At 43.1% G+C, this 26214-nt stretch overlaps 1 protein-coding gene across 2 annotated transcripts in view; it reads right to left on the reverse strand.

The window, feature by feature from the left end:
* The window catches only part of LTN1 (listerin E3 ubiquitin protein ligase 1), a 386602-nt gene that overhangs the window by 67759 nt on the left and 292629 nt on the right, over positions 1-26214 (reverse strand). For both annotated transcript variants that reach the window (XM_078658380.1, XM_078658379.1), the window contains one exon: positions 600-674. In XM_078658380.1, coding sequence (XP_078514506.1) covers positions 600-674 — 75 coding nt within the window. The remainder of the gene's footprint in view (positions 1-599; positions 675-26214) is intronic.

A 26214-nucleotide genomic window follows, 5' to 3' on the forward strand; every position in this document is an offset into this window, starting at 1 on the left:
CGGACATAACCAACCAAGTCACACACCAAAGCTTTAGACCTCCTTGCCAGAAGATCTTAGACACACTCCTTCTTTCATGATCTTTTTCAAAAGGTTAGAAGGCTACTTTATAAAAGAACACCTACTAACACAGTGATCAACCACTGATCAAATCATGTTTTACATTGATCTATCACTCTTCTCTAGTTAGGCTGTTCTATTGTATTTGCATGTATATGTTATTGTATGTACAACGCTCTGCTACATTGAAGTTAGGCTGACACCCTAGAAGTAAATTAAAAAAAACATAAATAAATATGCACCAATGGATATATCCATCCCTCAAACTGTAAGAAAGTCAATAAACCATTAACTAAATTCCACTAGGCAGCCAAAAGATGCTGTTTACTTTCCATCACCTTCAACCTGGGTAGACCTCTAAAAGGGTACCCAGAGGTCATAGAAACCCTGGCACCATTCCAGAAATGCAAATCATCTTGTCGTCCTTAAAGCGATGAGTGTACAATAAGCCTAAAATGTGGACCATATCCGAAATGATGTAATAAACTCAATTCCATTAGAAAAAAGGTATACTTGTAAATAACTACATAAAAACATACAGACTAGGTTCCTCTTCTTCATCACCGTATGATTTCAGATCTTCATTATCGTACTGAGGCAACTCTGGCATTACTCTGTAATAAAAGTTAGAATATTACTTTTAAATATTTTTAGGCCACATCACAAGTCACAGCGTTAATCATAAAAGCATAATATTAACGAGAGAGAGAGACTGTGTGTGAGATATATATATATATATATATATATATTTACTGTTACAAATTAGCATTTAGAAAACCTTTGAAATTCACTAAAGAACCATAGGTTTCTGGGACGTTATAGTTAGTTGGACATTTCACTCTTACAAAACCATAGAAATTCCGCTGTTATAGTTAGTTGAGCTAACTATAACTCGCGCCCCTGCAATGCACTGCTGATGACGTCACATATTACATCATTCATGGCATGGTCAGTGACATCACTGATGGCATCACTGATGACATCATCCAGTGACTGTGTGTTTCTGTAAAGTTTAAATATGTTATAGATATATATATATATATATATATATATATATATATATATATTGGCCAAGTTGTATTGAAGAATGAGTGGGTGTATAAGTGTCTGGATAGAGGATTTAGTAGGTGCCTGACTGACTGTATAAGTGAGTGATTAAATGTGTCTTACTGAATGTATGGGTTTGTGACTAAACTGTGTGAATGTCTGTATTAGTCTGTCTAATGCTGTGTAAGCTGCTGCATTGGCTGGTGAGTAGCTACATGAGTGTCTATATGGGTTATTGATTGGTTGCATGAATATTTGTATGGGTGCCTGAGTGTGTGTGGGTGGGAGGTGTGTGACTGTGCATAGATGAGTGAGTGCTTCATTCACTGGGTGTATGGGTTCAAGAGTGCATGTGGAAACAGCTGTACGGGTGGGTGAGTGTGTGTATGGGTGAGTTGGTGAGTGAATGGATATCTTAGTGCTACATGTCCAAGTAAATACATATGTAAAAGACAGTGCATGTGAGAGTTGGAGTATATAAATGACTATACGTGAGAGGCAGTGATTGTGTGAGTAGCTGTATGGATCAGTGTGTACTTGTATCAGTGATTGTAAAAGAGAGTAAGTATATGTTAGTAACTGTATGAATAAGTGAGGCTGTGTGTGTATAACTGTATAGGCGAGTAAATAGAAGTGTGATTGATTCTTTGCATGACTGACCAGATGTGTGTGTAAATCTGGATGAGTAGTGGTGTGTGAGTGTTTGTATAGGTGTATGAGTGCCTATAATAGTGTTGCTTTGATGAGTCACTCCAGGTATGAGTGACTGTATGGGTGAATGAGTGGATGTGTGTGTAGACCTATGATTCACTGAATGCATACGTAGTAACTGGTATTGGTGTCTCTATTGTTTCAAAAATGGTAGCCTGTATTTTAGAGTGGGTGTATCAAAGGTTTTCTCAAGGTATGAGGAGGTGCATCAGATTTGCATGTGGATGATGTCATCAGTGATGTCTTCAGTGATGTCACTGACCATGTCATGAATGATGTAATATGTGACGTCATCAGCAGTGCATTGCGAGGGCGCAAGTTATAGTTAGCTCAACTAACTATAACAGCGGAATTTCTATGGTTTTGTATGAGTGAAATGTCCAACTAACTAGAACGTTCCTGAAACCTATGATTTTTTTAGTGAATTTCAATGGTTATTTAAATGCTAATTTCCAACTATGCCTACAAAGGTAAGACATGTGAAGAAAGAGGAAGAAAAGCGCAGAAAGAAGCAAGACAAATGCTGAGAGAGTCAACAGAATCCAGAAAGATGAAGAAAAGTGCAGGAAGCAAGAGATGTGCAGAAAGAATCAAAAGAGGAGCAGAAAGTACTCCTGTGCCCCCAACTTTTTACTGACGTGTACTGGTGTTAACTGACTCTGACTAACCAGGACCGGAGCCAGTGCTATGCTAAAAGATACTTAGAATACAGTGAAAACACCTACATACACTAGGGAACACTATGTGTTGGGGTACCCCTGTGATTAGCATGACCTCCTCTGTACTTGCCATGAGTTAGTGCCTGGGTCATTGCATGAGTACATGGGTACTGAGTGGATGATTAGAGTACTGCAAGGAGAGTGCATGGTGAATTTATAAGTGCTTTGGTTTTGGCAGACTGATTGCATAAGTACACACGTCACATCAGGCCCGCCCCCTCCCTTCACCACTGTGCTAACGCGCCCCCTGGTGCCTTTTAAGTTGGGGGATTAATTCCCCTTGAGTCCTGATGGTCCCTGGGGGCCAACTAGCCCACCAGGTACCTCAAGTTAGTGCCACAGAGTTGCGTTGCAGAGAGGTGTAAAAAGGGGCGTGGCCTCTGAACACCTCTCTGCAACGCAGCTCTGTGGCGCATACTGGAGGTACCTGGTGGGCTAGTTGGCCCGCAGGGTCCCTCAGGATTCAAGGGGACTTAATCGCCCAACTTAAAATGTGCCACAGGGCGCGTTTGCACACTTGTCACATCAGGCCACGCCCCCTACCCGAACCATTGGGCAAACGCACCCCCTGGTGCGTTGTAAATTAGGGGAATAAGTCCCCTTGAGTCCGGAGGGTCCCTGGGGGCCAACTATCCCACCAGCTACCTCCAGTACGCGCCACAGAGCTGCGTTGCAAGGTGGTGTAAAAAGGGGGCGTGGCCTTGTACCACCTCTCTGCAACACAGCTCCCTGGCGCTTACTGGAGGTACTTGGTGGGCCAGTTGGCCCACAGGGACCCTCAGGTTTCAAGGGGACTTAATCCCCCAACTTAACACGTGCCACACGTTTCCACACTTTTCACATCAGGCCACACCCCTCCCTGCACCACTGTGCAAAAGCGTTCCCTGGAGCGTTGTAAATTTTGGGATTAAATCCCCTTGAGTCCCGAAGGTCCCTGGGGGCCAACTAGCCCACCAGCTACCTCCAGTAAGCGCCCCAGAGCTGCGTTGCAGAGAGGTGTAAAAAGGGGTGTGACCTCTGAACACCTCTCTGCAACGCAGCTCCCTGGTGCATTCTGGAAGTACCTGGTGAGCTAGTTCGCCCCCAGGGACCCTCAGGATTGATATGGGCTTAATCCCCTAATTTACAATGTGCCAGGGGGTGCATTTGCACACTTGCTATGTCAGGCCCGCCCCCTCCCTTCACTACTGTGCAAACGTGCCCCCAGGCGTGTTCTACATTGGGGGATTAAATCCCTTGATTCCTGATCGTCCCTGGGGGCCAACTAGCCCACCAGGTATCTCCAGTAAGCACCACAGAGCTGCGTTGCAGGGAGGTGTAAAAAGGGGCGTGGCCTCTGAACACCTCTCTGTAACGCAGCTCCCTCGCGCATACTGGAGGTACCTGGTGGGCTAGTTGGCCCCCATGGACCCTCTGGATTGAAGAGGACTTAATCCCCCAATTTACAATGTGCAAGGGGGTGCGTTTGAACACTTGCTATGTCAGGCCCCGCCCCCTCCCTGCACCACTGTGCTAACGTGCCGAAATAAATAATAAAAACATCTTTTTTGGGTCTTGGGGGTCCTTCTGGGACCCCCTGCGCAGACCTAGGGGGTCAGGGTGTTTCTACCCTGCCCCCTTCTCTTGTTTTATACCTTTGTTTCTCTGTTTTCTAGCGACTCACTTCTACCGAGCCACAAGATGGCTGCCAACACTTCCTGGTTTGGACTGTTGACAGGCAATCACAGTGAAGCTTGTGCACAGGACTTAGGCTCCGCCCAGATAGCAACACTTCAATTTTTCTAATTTCTCAGCAACTACTGAACGGATTTGCACCATTTAAAAAAAAGGTTGCTTTCTGACCCACACACTACCTTTGGGCCAAATTTGGGGTAATTCCATTCAGTAGTTTCGGCTGTAGCCTTGCACAAAGTTTCCTATGGGAAAATGATTTTTTGACTCATTTTTTGAATTTCTCAAAAAACTACTGAACGGATTTACACCATTTTAAAAAAATGGTCGCTTTCTGAACCAAGCTCTACCTTTCTGCCAAATTTGGGGTAATTCCTTTCAGCAGTTTGGGCTGTAGCTCGTCGCTAAATTTCCTCTGGAAATTAACATGGGGAAAATGCGTTTTAGGACCCCCTTTTTTCTCAGCCCCCGCTTGACGAATCACCCCCAAACTTTAAGGATAGGAGCTGACCTGGATAGACTTTTTTTGTGGAGAATTTCACAAAGATTCGTCAAACGACGCCAAAGTTATAAGCAAATCAAAAAATGCTTTTCCTATGGAACCTAGGTTGTAACTTTAACTAATATATATATATATATATATATATATTACCTACTGGCGGTCGCCAGTAGGTAGTTATAGTTAGGACCTAGTTTCCATAGGAAATCGTCAACATTCTATTTGGATTAACTTTGGCCCTGGTGGATGAATCTTTGCGAATTTCTCAAAGAAGATGGCGCAGTCCGCTGCGCTCCGTCCCTGAAAATTTGGGGGGGATTGCTGAAGTGGGGGCTGAGATAAAAGGGGGGTCCCAAAACGTGTTTTCTCCATGTTATTTTCCATAGGACGTTTAGACACGGCTACAGGTCGAACGGCTGAATGGATTTATAAGAAATTTGGCAAAACTGTAGAGTCCGGCTCGCAGATTACGCTTTTTGTGGAATGGTGTAAATCCGTTCAGTAGTTGTTGAGAAAATTAAAGTTAAAGTCAATTATATATCTATAAGCGCGGACGGGTGCGAGCACTCAAGCGGCTGCGTGCGAGCGGAATTTTTTTTGCTGCGTGACGTCTGTTAACGTTCGATTCGAAGGAAATCAGGAAGTGTTGACCGCCATTTTGTCACTGCGAGTAAATATATTGTCATTTCAAAGCGTTGGAACATGGAAAGGGGAGAAGGTAGAGATTGTTTTGCTGCGTAGGTTTTCTCAGGGTGTGCAGTAAGGACCTTAAACGCGAAAATATATATATTTTTTTTTTCGAAAAAAGTTGCGGGGTGCGCGCGAGTAAATATATTCTCGTTTCAAAGCGTTAGAACATGGAAAGGAGAGAAGGTAGAGATTGTTTTGCTGCGTAGGTTCTCTCAGGGTGTGCAGTAAGGCCCTTAAAGGCGAAAATATATATATATATTTTTTTTTTAAGTTGCGGGGTGCGCGCGAGTAAATATATTCTCGTTTCAAAGCGTTGGAACATGGAAAGGGGTAAAGGTAGAGATTGTTTTGCTGCGTAGGTTTTCTCAGGGTGTGCAGTAAGGACCTTAAACGCGAAAATATATATATATTTTTTTCGAAAAAAGTTGCGGGGTGCGCGCACTCGGGCGCGCACAACTATTTACAAAAGTGTGAAAATAGAGATAAATCAGAAGTTTGAGTGCTTTGATATAAGGTGGCTCTGAAAAGAGCCCTTGTGTTAATTGAGTTGTTTCTGCATTTATAAGTAAGTACCGATGCAGAGTCTGATATAATATTGTTGGCAGCATTTTGAAAGGAAAGACAGGGGCCCATTTTCTGGTTAACAGGCGACCAGGCCAACTTTTCACGCCAGGCCCATTCCTGCAAAGTCGACCGTCATTTTTAGGAGATCTGCAACCACCGGCAGTCACTGGGTTGCAGGAGCAGATGGACTCAAGCCTGTCGGGCGAAGCATCGTTGCACCGCCACAGTGGACGAGACCCTGCTGGGTGAGTGAAGCGTCGCTGTACCGCAACAGTGGGCGAGTCCTTTGCTGGGCTCGTGGAGCGTCCCTATACCGCCACAGTATGCGAACCCTTTGCTGGGTTCGTGGAGCGTCCCTATATCGCCACAGTGGACGAACCCTTTGCCGGGTGCGTGGATCGTTGGGGGTGCAGCTGAGGGGCCTCCACCTGGGGAGATGGGAGAGGCTCGTCCGCGCCGCCTCTCCCTACCAGTGCACCCCACGGCGTCTTGATGACATTTGTTATGGCCGGACCAGGCGATGAAGAGAGGGGGGGGGGTCGGAGGCATATGCAAGACATTCCCCCCTTGTGGCCTGCAAGGCGCTGAAAAAAGAAGAGAATGGGAAGACAACTACATCTCGGGTAGGGCCCATGCCTTCTCTGGCCGATGGCGGCCGGCCGCTCTTTGCCACGGCCCCAGGAACGGATCCCTTGGTTCATCCTGGGGCCAGGCCTTGGCAAGTGGTGTCGCCTCCGGACTATTCATGTAATGGTTCTCCACCCCAGGCCGTTGCCGACGGCTTTTGTAGACTTTCTGACGCTCAAAAACCCTACTAGAAAGCAGCCCAAAAGTAGCCCAACATTGCTACTTTGGGGAAGGAGGGACAGGGACGGCGTCAAGTAGACGGCGAAATGCATTGTGGGTTTGTTGCTGCGGCCGTTTGTCATGTAAATAGTTGTTTTAATATATTTTTGTTCAAGAATAAAAACGTTTTAACCTGTTATTTTGCTGTCGTGTGGTATATTTCTAATATTTGTCGCTCTGATGTCGTTTCCCCTCCCAAATGTAACATGTGATTGTAATCTACAGCCGGACATTCCGACAGGACATGAGAGCAAAAGGGGGGGGGTCAGATCTGAAGTTGGGCAGGCGATAAGATCACGTTTTGCTATGTGGGGCTATCTATGTTCGTGATGGGGCCTAAAAGAGGGCAAGATGGCAGGGCCACTGTGCCGTGACTTTCGCTTTAACTCCAACAGTGGTGAGGGTGAACACAAATGAACGTCGCTTATGTACATATACATTTTCATTTTCTACACCACATGAAACCTGCGTCAGGTTTCATATAGGCATTTTGTTGCAGGTGGGCATTCATTTGCATGAAAGCCCTGTAAAACTAACACAGTGAAATTTAGAAGATTTCACTGAGTCAGCTTTATAGCATTCCTGAATCAAATCCTTACGCCTGTTTGAAACAGGCATAAGGAGTGATGCACCATGCAATGTGTGGCTTGCTCCTGTGCATTGGAGTAGACATGTCGTGCTTACGACATGATTCCTGCAATGTGCTGCTTTTGCGGCACAGGTGCGTGACGCATCTGTGTTGTTTTTGCTCAATGGTGCTCCACATTGTAAATGCGGCACACCATGGGTGGCAGAGCAGCGGTGCACATTAACTGGTGCATCTCTGGGGATGCGCCAGTTAACATAAATCTGCCCCTTTACATTTAAGTATGAGCAGGGGACACAGAGTTGGTGAGGCTTATCCAAGGTTAAAAAGAGATGAGTCCTGTTCACTGAAAACTTGGACATAGGACTCACCTCCTCAGCATCGCTGGACATGGCTAAATAATAGCTGCAAAATGTTACTCTTGTTAAAAAAAATTACTATTATAGTCTCTGAGATTTGTCTCTTACTCTGCAACATCTCATTGTTGTTCTCTTTCTTTAAAGATAACGACAACATTAACCATGAGTGATAATAAGCAATCCGTTGATCTCGATCTTATCGTTGAACTTGTCATTGAAACGTCAGTGGAAGTGGATCCCTTAGATGAATTAAATCCTGAGGATGATGAAGAACATGATGAGGATGCCGATTTGTCAGAATTGTATGACATAGGGTGGGAAGCTGACGTGCTTCAGCATATGGAATTATAAACATTTATTTTTAAAATGTACTGGAAATAAAAAGTGAAAATGTAAACCGTTTCATTTAAAATTAAACATAACTTGAAAAACAGGTTATGTGTAGTGTTTTTAATAAAATAGTCAAATATGCTCATAAAAATATTTCTAAACCAATGAAAAGCTTTATTAACAAGTCATATGACCTGTTATGCTTACGTTACGCGCTCCGCGCCGCGCCCCGGATTGTTGGTCATTCAAACTGAGGCTGGCGTCAGCATGAGAGCGCCAACGTCTCGTGGCTACGCCATTCAGAAAATATTGTTGGCAGCATTTTGAAAGGAAAGATCTGCAACCACCGGCAGTCAGTGGGTTGCAGGAGCTGATGGACTCAAGCCTGTCGGGCGAAGCATCGTTGCACCGCCACAGTGGACGAGTCCTTTGCCGGGTGCATGGAGCGTCGCTGCACAGCAAGAGTGGACGAGTCCTTTGACGGGTGCGTGGAGCGTTGCTGCACCGCAAGAGTGGACGAGTCCTTTGACGGGTGCGTGGAGTGTTGGGGGTGCAGCTGAGGGGCCTCCACGTGGGGAGGCGGGAGAGGCTCGTCCGCGCCGCCTCTCCCTCCCAGTGCACCCCACGGCGTCTTGCTGACATTTGTTATGGCCGGACCAGGCGATGAAGAGAGGGGGGGGGTCGGAGGCATATGCAAGACATCCCCCCCTCGTGGCCTGCAAGGCGCCGAAAGAGGATCGTCCGCGCCGCCTCTCCCTCCCAGTGCACCCCACGGCGTCTTGCTGACATTTGTTATGGCCGGACCAGGCGATGAAGAGAGGGGGGGGGGGGGGTCGGAGGCATATGCAAGACATCCCCCCCCTCGTGGCCTGCAAGGCGCCGAAAGAGGAAGAGAATGGGACCACAACTACTTCTCGGGTCGGGCCCATGCCTTCTCCGGCCGATGGCGGCCGGCTGCTCTTTGCCACGGCCCCAGGAACGGATCCCTTGGTTCATCCTGGGGACAGGCCTTGGCGCGTGGTGTCGCCTCCGGACTATTCGCGTAATGGTTCTCCATAGTTGTTTTAATATATTTTTGTTCAAGAATAAAAACGTTTTAACCTGTTATTTTGCTGTCGTGTGGTATATTTCTAATATTTGTCGCTCTGATGTCGATTCCCCTCCCAAATGTAACATGTGATTGTAATCTACAGCCGGACATTCCGACAGGACATGAGAGCAAAAGGGGGGGGTCAGATCTGAAGTTTGGCAGGCGATAACATCACATTTTGCTATGTGGGGCTATCTATGTTCGTGATGGGGCCTAAAAGGGGGCAAGATGGCGTCGAGCTCGGTTTCTCTCAAGCATACAATTGTTAAAGTATAAAACCTTTTATATTTTTTTTTAAAATACCAAGGTGTGTACATTCGGTCACACGCGAAAGTTTAAAAAGACATTCGGCTCCATTTAATGAAAATTTTCATAATATTAAAAAAGAAGCCTAGGTTTAGTCTGTTTGACGTATTATAAGTTCTTTGATGGGTCTATGAAGAAATTCAATAAGTTCAGATTGCAAAGTTTTCACGAAATATATAGGTGGGTGTGCGCACACGGTCGCGCACGAAAGCCTGGAAATGCGCTATCCATTTTATTGAGAACTGTTGCCGAGAGTGCGCACACCGGGTCGCGCACGAAAGTTTAGAAAGGTTATTTTTATTTACAGACAAATTTTAATGCGTTGAAAAAAAGGCAAGGTACAGACTTTCTAATTCTGTATCGCTTTACAAGGAGTCTCTATGCAACTTGAACAGTGAAGAAAACGGCTTGTTTCCGAAAAAAACATTGCCAGAACTTTATGGACAAAAGTATAGGTTGTATACACGAGATATTTTTGAATTTGCATTTTAAAAACCAATGAAATTCACTGAAAAAACCATAGGTTTTACATACGTTATAGTTAGGAAGTAGCATTTACAAAACCTATGAAATTCACTGAAAAAACCATAGGTTTGACACCAGTTATAGTTAGCTGGAAATTTTACTGATATAAAACCAATGAAATTCCACGTGACGTCATCAGCAGTGCATTACACGCGCAAGTTATAGTGAGTCCAACTAACTATAACGTGGAATTTCATTGGTTTTATATCAGTAAAATTTCCAGCTAACTATAACTGGTGTCAAACCTATGGTTTTTTCAGTGAATATATATACATATATTCACTGAAAAAACCATAGGTTATAGACCATATATAGTTAGGAATTAGCATTTAGAAAACCTTATTTTACTCACACAAAACCATTGAAATTCCATATATAGTTAGTTGCACTAACTATATATCGCGCACCCGCAATCCACTGCTGATGATGTCACATATTACATCATTCATGACATGGTCAGTGACATCACTGATGACATCACTGATGACATCACTGATGACATCATCCAGTGACTGTGTGTTTCTGTAAAGTTTAAATATGTTAGATATATTGAAGAATGAGTGGATGTATAAGTGTCTCGATGAAGGATTTAGTAGGTGCGTGACTGACTGTATGAGTGAGTGAATAAATGTGTCGTACTAAATGCATGGGTTAGTGACTAAACTGCCTGAATGTTTGCTTCAGTATGTCTGTTGTGATGTAAACTGCTGCATGTGTGGATCATTAGCTATACGAGAGGCTACATATGTTATTGATTGGTTGCCCAAGTATTTGTATGGGAGATTGAGTTTGTGTGGGGGTGGTTGGGAGGTGTGTGACTCTGTGCATAGATGTGTGAGCAGTTGATTCACTAGGTGTATGAGTTCAAGAGTGCATGTGGAAACAGCTACATGGGCGGTTGACTGTGTGCATGAGTGTATTGATGAGTGAATGGATATGTCAATGCTACATGTCATAGTAAGTACATATGTAAAACACAGTACATGTGAGAGTTGGCATATATAAATAACTGTGCATGAGAGCCACTGAATGTGTGAGTGGCTGTATGGATCATTGTGAACTTGTATCAGGGATTGTATAAGAGAGTAAATATGTGTTAGTATATGTTTGAATAAGTAAGGTGTGTATAACTGTATAGTTGAGGAAATAGAGGTGTGATTGATTCTTTGCATGACTGACTAGGTGTGTGAGTAACTCCATGGATGAGTAACAGTGTGTGAGTGTCTGTATACACTGAGTGTATCTAAGGTTTTATTAGAGTCTGAAGAGGTTTATCGTATTAGCACAAGAATGATGTCAAATGAGATGTCATCAGTGATGTCATCAGTGATGTCATTTGAGATGTCATCAGTGATGTCACTGACCATGTCATGAATGATGTAATATGTGACATCATCAGCAGTGGATTGCGGGTGCGCGATATATAGTTAGTGCAACTAACTATATATGGAATTTCAATGGTTTTGTGTGAGTAAAATAAGGTTTTCTAAATGCTAATTCCTAACTATATATGGTCTATAACCTATGGTTTTTTCAGTGAATTTTCAAGGTTTTGTAAATGCTAATTCCTAACTATATATGGTCTATAACCTATGGTTTTTTCAGTGAATTTCATTGGTTTTTTAACAGCTAATATCTGTAGCTGTAAAATGTATTCTTCTTTAAATCCAAAAATATATTTTATATGTTTATTAATAATTTTTTTTAAAATATTTCTTTTTCTTCGTTCCCGCTTCGCGAATCGGGAAGCTTCCCGTTAGCTGACCTTGATGCCGCGAAATAGACCGCGAGCCGGTAAACGTTTCTTTACCGCAACTGCCGCGTTAGAAAACAACATCGTGACGCCTCCCGTCCGCATGACGTTTCGCGTTGTCGCGTGATACGTCATATGACGTGCTACGTTAGCGAACTGGTACGCTTACCGAGTCGCAAGGCACAGGTTTCTGGAAGCAAACCGGGAGGCCCTGCAAAGCGCTTAACGTAAACACAGCAGGTCATGTGACTTGGTAATAACACTTTTCATTGGTTCATTTCACTTTTGGTTTCCTAATGATGTAAGACTAGGTCATATAATCTAAAATGAACACTTTTCATTGGTTGAGAACTATTGTGTTTCCCAAATGATGAAAATCCCTCCTTCTTTCCTCACTCTGACTTTCATCATTGTGAGAGAAAGACCCTTTGTTACCAGTGAGCAATGGCTTCTTTAGTAGCTTCAGCTGGTGCTTCCCCACCACCTCCACCACATCCAAGGAAGAGTGGACCACCTGCTCAAGTTATAATTCAGCAAGAAGAGGAAGAAGAGGAACAGGACGACGAGCACGAAGAGAGGCACTTTTTGCCTGAGGAGCCCAGGACGTCTCACCGGAAAGAAAACTTCATTTGGCAATTTTTTAAAATTCCCAAAGGTCAGAAAAAAGTAAATGCAAGATACGTAACTTGCCTTATATGTCAAGATAGACTGTCCAGAGGGACCGACAAAAAATACAGTTTCGGAAACTACACAATGCATCGCCATATGACTAGGTGGCATCCTAACAACTACAGTGCTGCACAGTTTCGTAACGACCTAGATAATCTCCCTATTATGGCCAGAAGATCTGTTGTACCGGAAGTAACGGGACCAGAGGGCAGGGAGATGGTGCCAAATATTCAAACGAGATTTCATGAAGTAAAACACGTCTGCGTACATTGCAATGGATTCATTTGCTACGGAGAAAGAAGCATCACTCTGATCAACAGAGCTATTGACTATCATATGCAAGTTTGTACGAAACGCCCCAAATAATAAATACTTTTTTTTTGTTTTGTTGCTCCTGTTGAGCCCTTTACAATGAATCGTTTTCATTGCCCCCTGCAAGAAAAACCCAAAAAAATATAAAACTGTTCAGAAAAATTCAAAAAAAGTAAAAAAATGATCAGAAAAATAAAAAAAATATAAAACAACAAAAACAATTAAAAAAAAGTTCTTTTCAGAACTACCTCCCCGTTATTAAAAAATTGGTACAATATTTGGAACTGTGCCAACCTCTATTTCTCGTAGTTCGCTTCCCAGTTCGCTCGCCGGTACGCGAACCGGAAGTGAACCAAAACATTTTTTTTAAAAAAAGAACAGTAAGTATAAGGGAAGGAAACAGACACTTATGTTAAAAGAAAGACAGCTATAGGGGAGTAAACTAGAGATACTATTACCCGTAATCCACTGCTGATGATGTCACATATTACATCATTCATGACATGCTCAGTGACATCATCAGCAGAGGATTGCGGGTTTTTTGGCAACGTGCCTTATCCACGGTTTAATAACGCTGCCTTTTGCTTTATATAAGTTTTCAAATTGTATGAAATATATACCAATAGGTCGTTATGAACCTTTAGGTAGTGCTTTTCTTCATGAGGTCTGGTCGCTTCCATACACATACAGATGTTTCAAAGATGATCAAGAAGTTTATCTGAATGGAGAGGAATGCACTGAGACGCCAGATCATTCACTAATGTGTAGGCACATACAGTTACACGGTTCATGCAACAAACACCGACCAAATATGGCTTGCGTGTTGCAAGGCACGCCAGTTCCTGCTATCATCCCCACGTTCAAGTTGTTGGAAAATGGTAGTTATTTGATGCTCAATAATGAAGATTGTTCTGGGTTAATTAAAAGTATTCCTTTTATCGTAACAGTAAGTGAACGGGTTATTTGCTGCAGAAATGTTCTATTTCCTCCCACACATGAACATAGGGAGTTTTCAATCTGGCCACAAATACCAACCTTGGGAGCAGATTTCAACGGCATGGCAAGAATAAGAGCTCTTTTGTCTCAAAGAGAGGTGGCCTTGAGTTCGGCCCGTGAAACTTTCGTGCTTCACATAGCGAACACCCGTACAGAGGTGCAGACCCTTTTCAATACAGATTCGCCTTTCCATTTCAGCAAGATGGTTCTGACTATCTTTAACGCGTCCTCCACAAAGTGCCTGGCGCACTTTTTTAAAGTTGTTACCAGTGGTCTCGTGACTTCATTTGAGAAAATCTTTGGAGTCATCCCTGCTTTCTTTCATTTTATTTTTTTCCACTGTGCTTCGTGGATTCCCATTTTTACTTGCATTACCAGCGGACGCTCTTGTGCTTTTTTACATTTTTAAATATGGATGTCCCTCCTGTGCAAGCTCCCGCCCTGCAGCTGCTGACACTGTTCCGCAATCGCATGCTAGAATATTATGGCACAATGCCGTTGGCGATATTAAGCACGGCATATGGATTATCTTTTCGATTCTCCTACTTCACCTGTGTCCAGCCTGTATTTCACTGCCTGACCTGTGATTTCGATTGGGCCATTGATTTGTGTCTCTGCGGACCGGTTTCTCCTGACGTCGACTTTAATCAGCTGATGACTCCTATCATTACTCACGAGTTGGTTTGTCCTGGCGAAAGGATTATGGCTGTGGCATTGATGCATGGACTAATTGGTCCCTGGAATTTACTGGCGGCAACACAGTCTTTCTTGGAACAGAGCTTTCTTGAAAACCCACCGAGCTGTCCTCTGATGGTGATAGAGGATCCGGTGCTGGGAGAGCACGTATGTTCTTTTCCGCTTTTAAATTGGATGGCTGAAATCTTTTCGGATGAAGACGGTGACTTCCTATTGGAGGCTGTTGCAGCTTATTTTGCATACACAGTTATGTCATAGACCTTTTTCATGTTTGATATGCTGAGTACTAGCATTTCATTGACAATTCATTGACTTATTTGTCAAGTTTTTATTATTTAGCTTGCCTATTGGCTTAAGACTCGATAAAGTACTTGGCTGTTTTATTTTTCTTTAGCATTAAATTTTCCTAGTTTTTAATGTTTTACCTTGCGGACCGTCCACATATAAAGTTGCAATCTGCTCTCATGAGATGGCACTTCTATTATCTTATTCAGTTCGTTTCCGGATCATGGGGAGGTGTCATCTAGGTCCTGGATATCTTTACACCGTGTTAAGTTAGCATGGGCTCATTACCGGTTTAAACGCCATTTTTCCTTTTTTGCAACTTCTGCACACGACACTTAGTTGTTGCTTTAGCTTTCAACCTAGTAGTTCATCGTGGTTTACATGAGAATAATATGTTATTGCTCTACTATCTGCTTTGCTTGTTAAACTATATCTGTACAGCGAGTGCTGAAGTTTCAAGAACAACACGATACAGAATTGTTATGAGGTCTGATCTCCACGACTTCATACTCATAACATAAGTGCAGCTTCTGCCAATTCTGGGCATGAGGCGGGTTTTATATTGCTTTGCCGAACACACATACACAACAGTTGATGCGGTTCACATGAAGAGAGAGCTGGTGTATGCTGATGTGATTCCTTCAAATCTAAGACACTAAAGTATGGGCACGCCCTAAACCAACACAAACAACCACAAACGCCAAAGTTATTAGACATAGAATTTTCAAAAATCCCATAGAGAAAAAATCCTAACTATATATACCTACTGGCGACCGCCAGTAGGTAATATATATATATATATATATATATATATATATATATATATATATATATATATATATATATATATATATATATATATATATATCTCCTCCAGTGTCGGTAGATGCGTGGGGTTGTCCCGGCGCGGTCCTGGTTAGGCCACCGACAGGCCTCAAATATGTACCAAATCCCCTCCAAATTCTGAAGGAAGCCAGGACGCTCAGAGTTCGTTGCAGAATATTTTAATGGCAGTAGAATACGGTGCGACGCGTTTCGCCGATAAGGCTTGCTCACGCTCGTCAACAACACATAGTCAGCCATTTTTAAATGCTGAAAAACACACCCCCAGTGTACTACAGTGTACTCAGACGTTAACACAAAGTCGCCATCTTATAATGTATAAAATACATTGAAAGAATTATCCTAAAGTGTAAATCATACAAAACAAAGCATTATGCGCGTAAGGGGTTAAACATAATTCTTGCATGATGTATGCTAAGTAAATTTCAGCCACAGATAAGATATTGGGTTGCTATCCCTTCATGCGCTAGTAAAACCACATAGTCCAGTACAGATTGTTATCGAGTATCGTTCAATCATTATAAGCTAATATACTAAAGATCTTGTGATAGCGAGAAGTTGCGATCACGTGGTTTACTAGGAAACAATATCCCCACGCTCATTGGCTGCTATGAATATGTCTGAAGTCAAACCCCATGTGATTGGATATCGTCGCTAGGTAACGAGGGAAACAACAGTTTGTCACGAAAGGACGTGTAGCAGTAAATAGCAATTCAAACATTGCCCAAGTGGGCAAAAGAATAATAGTGTTAGATTGCAACATTTATAATATATACACAATGATGTTACGATATAGAGTCCAAATGCGCCGTGAGTGATCATTGATCGCGCCATTTCAGTGACAGTTCAAGGTCCTTGCCCCAGTGGGCATTAATGTTGTATTTCCACAAAATGTTCCAAACGAAATAGTATCCAAATCCAATCCACTCATGATAATACGCAATGCCACATAACGTCTGTGAAAGAAAAGGTTTCTTGTGTAAGTGAGTGAAATTAAAATGAAAGGATTTAAAATACAGACAGCATATATACAGTACAGTTCATTGTAATGTGTGTATCATTCTTCATGTAAATGAATGGCCAGTTCCTCACTGGTATTCAATCCTACAGGGGCCAGACATTGAAAATCTATAATGTATCTGGATTCAAGTTTTCTCATGGAGAGCTCACAGTTACCACCCCGTACCCCCAGATCCACACAATCAATTACCACCATGCGTAACTTTGTATCATCCTGCATGTGGTGGTCAAAAAAGTGCCTGGCGACGGGATATTGCTTGGTATGATTCCGAATCGCTCTCAGATGTTCTAACACCCTCTTTTTGGCCTCATGTTTGGTACTGCCCACATACCACTTGTTACATGGGCAGATTAACAGGTAAATACTGTAGGGGGTGTTGCAGGATAAGCTCTTTTTAATGGTAAAGACCCTCGATGTACCAGGTATGGTGAGAGATTTGCAATTGGTACTGAACCTGCAGGCCTTACATCTCCTACAGCATGTGAATCCATTGGATGTGGCTTGGGTGGGGGGATTGATGTCTGTCACATAATTGCTACTGAGCTCATCACGTAATGATCTGCCCTTTCTAAACGTTATCTGGGGGTTATCTCCTAGATATTTTTTGAGGTGATCATCCGTATTTAAGACATGCCAGTGTTTCTTAAGTACTTGTCTGACATCATGGGATTGACCAGAAAAGGTAGTGATGAATCTGATGGTTTCAGTTTGTTCTTGAGGTGGTTTAGGAACTAACAGTTCCTCACGGGATTTGCTGCTACTACGTTCTATGGCTTTGGCAATAATTTTATTGCCGTAACCTCTTTGTCTGAACCTTTGGCACATGATTGTTTCTTCAGCTTTGTAACTCTCTTGTGTGCTACAGTTTCTCCTGGCACGCAAAAGTTCTCCATAGGGGATACTGTACACGAGGCTTTTGGGATGGCAACTGGATGCTTTCAGAAGGCTGTTCCCTGCTGTACTTTTTCTAAACAGTTTAGTGGTCAGGGTATTGTCAATCACTTCTACTTCTACATCCAAAAACTCCATCTTCTTCTTACTGATATGTTCAGTCAGAGTTAGATTGAGTGTGTTGTTATTAAGTTTGTCAACAAATTGTTTCGCCGACTTCTCATCACCATTCCAAATGAAAAAAATATCATCAATGTATCGCAGCCACAGGGACACATTGGTGAATTCCGCCATCTCTTGGACAACCTGCTCCTCCCACCAGCCCATGAAAAGATTCGCATAGCTGGGGGCGAAGCAGGTTCCCATGGCCGTGCCCTGCGACTGGCGATACATGATGTCATTAAAATAAAAAAAATTATTGTTCAGACAAAAGTCTATCATAGATAGAAGCATTTGTGAATGCAATAGCAGGGAAATGGACCTGGAGTTCAGATAATGTCTGACCGCTTGTAGCCCATATTCATGTTGAATACTTGTGTACAAACTGCACACATCTAAAGTGACCAATGTAAAGTCACGTTCCCAGTAGATGCCATTGATTATGCTCAGGAATTGGGTGGTGTCTTTAACATAGGATGATAATCCCACCACAAAGGTTCTTAAATAGTGGTCGATGTACTTGTGGAGTTTGGGGAGAAGGTACAATATTGTACCTTCTCCCCAAACTCCACAAGGACCCAGATAATCCACCTGGTCGTCCGATCGTTTCCTCAATAGGATCCTGCCTTGAACATACATCGAAGTACATCGACCACTATTTAAGAACCTTTGTGGTGGGATTATCATCCTATGTTAAAGACACCACCCAATTCCTGAGCATAATCAATGGCATCTACTGGGAACGTGACTTTACATTGGTCACTTTAGATGTGTGCAGTTTGTACACAAGTATTCAACATGAATATGGGCTACAAGCGGTCAGACATTATCTGAACTCCAGGTCCATTTCCCTGCTATTGCATTCACAAATGCTTCTATCTATGATAGACTTTTGTCTGAACAATAATTTTTTTTATTTTAATGACATCATGTATCGCCAGTCGCAGGGCACGGCCATGGGAACCTGCTTCGCCCCCAGCTATGCGAATCTTTTCATGGGCTGGTGGGAGGAGCAGGTTGTCCAAGAGATGGCGGAATTCACCAATGTGTCCCTGTGGCTGCGATACATTGATGATATTTTTTTCATTTGGAATGGTGATGAGAAGTCGGCGAAACAATTTGTTGACAAACTTAATAACAACACACTCAATCTAACTCTGACTGAACATATCAGTAAGAAGAAGATGGAGTTTTTGGATGTAGAAGTAGAAGTGATTGACAATACCCTGACCACTAAACTGTTTAGAAAAAGTACAGCAGGGAACAGCCTTCTGAAAGCATCCAGTTGCCATCCCAAAAGCCTCGTGTACAGTATCCCCTATGGAGAACTTTTGCGTGCCAGGAGAAACTGTAGCACACAAGAGAGTTACAAAGCTGAAGAAACAATCATGTGCCAAAGGTTCAGACAAAGAGGTTACGGCAATAAAATTATTGCCAAAGCCATAGAACGTAGTAGCAGCAAATCCCGTGAGGAACTGTTAGTTCCTAAACCACCTCAAGAACAAACTGAAACCATCAGATTCATCACTACCTTTTCTGGTCAATCCCATGATGTCAGACAAGTACTTAAGAAACACTGGCATGTCTTAAATACGGATGATCACCTCAAAAAATATCTAGGAGATAACCCCCAGATAACGTTTAGAAAGGGCAGATCATTACGTGATGAGCTCAGTAGCAATTATGTGACAGACATCAATCCCCCCACCCAAGCCACATCCAATGGATTCACATGCTGTAGGAGATGTAAGGCCTGCAGGTTCAGTACCAATTGCAAATCTCTCACCATACCTGGTACATCGAGGGTCTTTACCATTAAAAAGAGCTTATCCTGCAACACCCCCTACAGTATTTACCTGTTAATCTGCCCATGTAACAAGTGGTATGTGGGCAGTACCAAACATGAGGCCAAAAAGAGGGTGTTAGAACATCTGAGAGCGATTCGGAATCATACCAAGCAATATCCCGTCGCCAGGCACTTTTTTGACCACCACATGCAGGATGATACAAAGTTACGCATGGTGGTAATTGATTGTGTGGATCTGGGGGTACGGGGTGGTAACTGTGAGCTCTCCATGAGAAAACTTGAATCCAGATACATTATAGATTTTCAATGTCTGGCCCCTGTAGGATTGAATACCAGTGAGGAACTGGCCATTCATTTACATGAAGAATGATACACACATTACAATGAACTGTACTGTATATATGCTGTCTGTATTTTAAATCCTTTCATTTTAATTTCACTCACTTACACAAGAAACCTTTTCTTTCACAGACGTTATGTGGCATTGCGTATTATCATGAGTGGATTGGATTTGGATACTATTTCGTTTGGAACATTTTGTGGAAATACAACATTAATGCCCACTGGGGCAAGGACCTTGAACTGTCACTGAAATGGCGCGATCAATGATCACTCACGGCGCATTTGGACTCTATATCGTAACATCATTGTGTATATATTATAAATGTTGCAATCTAACACTATTATTCTTTTGCCCACTTGGGCAATGTTTGAATTGCTATTTACTGCTACACGTCCTTTCGTGACAAACTGTTGTTTCCCTCGTTACCTAGCGACGATATCCAATCACATGGGGTTTGACTTCAGACATATTCATAGCAGCCAATGAGCGTGGGGATATTGTTTCCTAGTAAACCACGTGATCGCAACTTCTCGCTATCACAAGATCTTTAGTATATTAGCTTATAATGATTGAACGATACTCGATAACAATCTGTACTGGACTATGTGGTTTTACTAGCGCATGAAGGGATAGCAACCCAATATCTTATCTGTGGCTGAAATTTACTTAGCATACATCATGCAAGAATTATGTTTAACCCCTTACGCGCATAATGCTTTGTTTTGTATGATTTACACTTTAGGATAATTCTTTCAATGTATTTTATACATTATAAGATGGCGACTTTGTGTTAACGTCTGAGTACACTGTAGTACACTGGGGGTGTGTTTTTCAGCATTTAAAAATGGCTGACTATGTGTTGTTGACGAGCGTGAGCAAGCCTTATCGGCGAAACGCGTCGCACCGTATTCTACTGCCATTAAAATATTCTGCAACGAACTCTGAGCGTCCTGGCTTCCTTCAGAATTTGGAGGGGATTTGGTACATATATATATATATATATATATGTATATATGTATATATATATATATATTGTTTCAAAGAAAGCTCCAAGGTATGCCGGAGGCCCCTAGGGAGGTGGCGTGTGCTCCGGACGAGCAACCCGGAAATTCAATTCACTCCAAACAGTCGCATAAACACGCTCTCAGTAGCCGCCACAAAAACGCCAATCAGGATACAATCCAAGGGTGTTTAATCAAATGCATTTGATTAAACACCCTTGGATTGTATCCTGATTGGCGTTTTTGTGGCGGCTACTGAGAGCGTGTTTATGCGACTGTTTGGAGTGAATATATATATATATATATATATATATATATATATATACACATATCTATATATATATATATATATATATATATATATATATATATATATATACACACATATATATATATATATATATATATATATATGCCTCCAGCTGGTTTCGGTGCAGACGAAACCTCCCGAGCACTTTCTCCAGCGCACAGACGCAAATAAGGCTCCAAAACCAGTCTTCAATTCATCATGGTTTATTTAAAGTGCAGGGGTGCAGAATAGAGCATCGAACAGACGCGTTTCGGGCGTTGCTCACATATATATATTAGTTCTCTATGTGTGCAAAAGCCCTGGCGGCAGTGGTGCGCATAAAGGTGTGAGAACCCGAACATAGACAGCCCCTACCAAATAATGGAAGGCGTGCACTACAAAGCTGCTCTGTGACAAATATTTGATCCTCCATGATGTGTAGTATTTGGTGAAAACACCCGATGCGCTTCACCAAAGCGAGTATTAACTGAAAAACGTCAGGTGTTTTCACCACATTCTGCAGATTAAATATTTGTTACCTAGCAACTTTGGAGAGTGGTGAGAGAGGGAGATTGATTAATATAACATATTGTTTTAAGACATACTCCATTAATAACTTTTGTCTTGTTCAATGTATCTGTACCACATTTGGCACCTGGTGCCTCCACATCCGGCTTTTTGTTTCAACCATACTAGAGATTAGTCAACCATGTCAAAGGTTATTGGATGAAATCATTTTTGGAGGGATGTATGTTAAATCCCCGTTAATAGTGGCTCCTCCATATGGCATAAACTGGAAGAACAATTTCAATCAAATGTGGCAAAAAGATAAAGGTTCCAACAGCACATATTTTAAGTGGGTTATAGGTTTTAGTTTTATTCATTGAGTGTCTAAAATGACTTTCGAGTCGCAAACCGTGGGGGCCTCTAAACAAAGCAAGCCCCATGTAATTAGATAAAGATTAATGATTTTTTGTATTGGTTTGTAACATATGCTGTCATGCAGTTCACAAACCAGGACCCATTATTCTAGAACCAAGCACTGTGCAAATGCCGTCAATTCATAATAGAAACGCACCATATAAAAGAATGATTTTCATGGACATGTGGTGATGGCGTTCAGAGAGTCAAACATATTGCACGGATTTTGATCTGATTAAATAAGGTTCACAAACCCCAGTTCACCCAGCAGCAGCCTCATTAAAGTCACTGCCATCCACTGTGGTTCCAGAAATTCTAGACCAGGTTCACAAACAATTAAATAGCAAAATACAATGATTGTGATACTGATTGCGATACTGCAAAAAAAATCAGATAAAAAACCCCACATATTATGAAACAAAATTTGAAACGCATTTAAGTTCAAACTCGCAAAGAAAAAAGCATGTACTTGGAGGCTGTGACAGTAACAATAACTGGCAAACTTCAGTGGATTATGTTTTCATTCTAACCCATAATGGGCCAGATGTAAGACAATTTGAAATTGCGACTCGTAAATTGCGCCCGAGTCGCAATTTCAAATGTACAACAGTGTCTGAGACACTGATTGAGATTCCCAATGGGGTCGCAAAATAACGAGCCTCATCAATATTCATGAGGTGCTCGCAATTTGCGACCCCATTGGGAATTGCTGGCCCTACCAGAGATGGTGGCCTGCTGGGCTCAGCAGACCTCCATGTCTGGGACTGCTTTTAAATAAATCATTTTTTTTAATGCAGCCCGTTTTCCTTAAGGGAAAACGGGATGCATTTAAAAACAATTTTTTTTTAAAAATGTTTTCGTTTCATTTTCTAAGGGCAGGTAGTGGTCCCAGGGACCACTGCCTGTCCCTAAAACATATTTTCCTCTGCATTTGCAAAGGGGAAGGAGTCCCCTGGGGACCCCTTCCTATTTGCGGCTGCATTACCACTCTCTTGAACAGGGTGGTAAATTGTGGGTTCATACATGGCTTGTGAGTAGCTATTAGGAAGGAAACGCCCCTTCCTAATAGCAAGTCGCAAAACACTATTACCGAGTTGGGTGGTCGAACCACTGCTGCCCCCAGGGAACCACTGATCCATGGCGGTCTTGGAAGGTCTTGAGGCTGCAATATGCTTGGTGGTGCCATGACACACTGCCAAGCATATTACGAGTTTCCTCACCACCGCAGTTTTCATAGCGGTGAGCTTGCCATGAAAATTACGGCGGTGAGGAAAGAAAGCCTCTGGGCCAAGGCCTGCATGTAGGGGGGCACATAGTGTCTGTGTGCACCATAAGTTCCTGCACAGCATGGACTTCATAGTCCATGCCGTGCAGGAACCAGATTTGGTGTTCCCATTACGGTGCCTTTTTAAAAGCACCGCCATGGGAATGCCAATGGACTGACTGCCAGAACAGGAGAAAACCCCTAATCTGGCTGGCGGCCAGGAGTGACCTTTGGCGATATGGGAGCGAGGCGGTGGCGTCTTGGAATACCACTACTGCACTGCCAAAGTCATAATCAGGCCCCAAGTCATCCCAACTTTGGGGTCTATTACGAGGGCATCCGTAACGGCAAAAGGGACCGCCCGCCATATGTGGGCGGCCCGTAATGTAGATTAGGATGCGCCCACCACACTGGCGGGTGCATCCCGCATTTTTTACATTGCAGCGGGTCGTGCTTTCAACAGCACCCGCCGCAATGTAAAAAAGACATGTTGTGCATTTGCATGCACAGCGTGGCAGGCACGCGCGGTGCCTGCCACGTTCTGCATGCAAATGCAGGGGGGTATCATAGGTACCTCCCATGTGCACCCCCACCCCCCAACACACCGGGGGCACGCAACGGTCCCCCACATGCAGACACCGGATGCCTTTCCATGGCGGCAACGCCACCATGGGAAGTGAGGAAAATGATATTTTGCCTGACCAAAAAAAATGTCCACTACATACACCCTATGTTACATTCATGTGCATGGCACCCATGCATATTTCTCGTAGTGGCCTGAATCACTAGGCCTCTGCAAACATGTCCTGCAAGTCAAGTCATCAAAGTCTCCCAAACGTTAAGCTAAAATAAAGGCCCATGTATTTTGCATTCTGCATTGTGCATTTTTAAATAAATATCGTACTCAGCCCTTTATTTTATTGTGGTTGAACCACTTTCTGAACTTCTGCCAAGACAGTGTTATGAATAACAGTTATCTGTTTTGCTGTACAGAGTGGCATCCCTGCCCGGTGAGGAAATGTAAACAGAACCCGTTCGCGACAGATAAGGCCTAGCTCTCTGTCTCAGCCCGCATGCAATGAACGGAGAAATATATGCTTTTCTGATTCTTAGTGGTGAACAACCTTTTACTTCAGACAATACATCCCCTATCATATCAGATTGTACAAGATGTGCTTTTCGCCCTGACACAAGAGATGTCTCTGCTAGGTCGAAAGTCAGCTCTCTTCCCAGTTACACGTCAGTTGCACGCCATGCTCAAAGTTGCACAATTAGGGCAGAGTTCCAGCTGGTCATGCAAACTCCTCCCCTAAGTACCCACCCACCTATGACATCTACCTATCATCCACCTATGACTCATCAAGTGTACGCCCACATGCTCTTATCTCTTTCTTTCTTGCTCGGCCTGGAGCGCTCCTCCCTATGTACAAGGAGAAAATTGTATATATGCTGTTCATTGTTATTGAATGTTGGATTACTCTTCCTGAACCTCAGTGGTGATGGAACATATTCTCCCTTTGACTCGAGTTATTGGAATAAAGCCCATTTTAACTTGGACACCACGGATCCTGTCTCTCATTGGATGCATGATATTTGGTTAATGCCTAGAAATTCTGCCAGGGTAATATTTTATTTACCACATTAATTGGCGCCCTTGAACAGGGACATGTCCCTTTCCCCACTCGCCGGAGTTTGTAGGTCTAGTCTTTGCCCCCTTCCACAGCCGTGACGGACTTTAAAGTGTACACGCCATTGGGATTACCCGCTACTCCCTCAGGCCCAGGAGGAGGACGGACTGCGACCAGGCATCCATGTGAGGCGGTGAGGAAAGCGGATCGTCTCAACCCAGAGCCCAGCCCATGAGAGAGCAAGGTCCGAGGTCTCCAGAGGTCCACCTGTTCCAAGGCGCATGCGTAGAAGTCCGAGGCCTTCAAGTTTCAAGATTCTGCTTCCCGGTGAGTACCACTATGGGGAATGCATCAAGATTAAAGACGTGCCCATGGTAAACGTGGGTGCGGTAAAGACGTGTCTCATTCACGTGAGACCGGTAAAGACGTGCCCATGGTAAACGTGGGCGCGGTCAAGACGTGTCATTTTTGAGACCGGTATGGTTGTACTGTATTTCAGTGCATAAAGTTTTTCAAGTACATGTTTAGCTCTCTGTATCAGTTTAGGTTGTAACTGTTTTAGTGTTTAATATTTGTTTGTGTGTGAATGATTGTTGATTGTTTCAGTCTATTTTTGTGAATATTGGTTTCAAACATGCCACTGTTTTCAAAGTTACGTCAGATAGGGACCAGAAAAGGTATACTAGAAGAACCAGTTAACATCCCGCCTAGAGACACACCTGGTCATTATATGTATAATAAGCATGGGCTATACGCCATTTTGTTTTTAGATTTATGGGTAGACTACACCAAGGACCTGGAGGAAAAGTATAGATGGCCAATCTCGGGTACATGGGATCCTGAATGTATTATGAGGGTGGAGGAAGCACTATGGAAAAAGAAGTCAAGACCCTCTCAGAAAGATGCCATCGAATTGTGGCGCAAAGAGTCACATAGGAGAACAGAGAAAGAATTGAATAAAGCAGATAGAACTAGACAAGCTGGGGAAAAAGCCAGAGAAAAGGAACTGCGGGAGGAGGGGGAACGTGTCAAAACAGAACAGACTGATAGGGAAAGAAACGCCGTTGTTAATGGTATTTATCCCGTTCTGTCAGAAGAACTAGCTAAAGTGAACACCTCAGAAAGATCCAGTAGGTCTCGAACGCCACCACCTGTACCATATAGAGTACATAGAATAAAGCCGACAGCATCTGAAGCATTCATTTCCTCGTATCTAGACGAGTCCCTTCCAGACTACGTTAATGCAGGTTTTCCTCCACCCCCAGCAGCAGATCAGCTCCAGCAACTTCAGCAGCAGCTAGCAAAAGATGACGTAGGTCCAGGGGCAGTGGGA

The sequence above is a fragment of the Lissotriton helveticus genome, chromosome 8, assembly GCF_964261635.1.
Source record: "Lissotriton helveticus chromosome 8, aLisHel1.1, whole genome shotgun sequence".
NCBI classification, from domain to species: domain Eukaryota; kingdom Metazoa; phylum Chordata; class Amphibia; order Caudata; family Salamandridae; genus Lissotriton; species Lissotriton helveticus.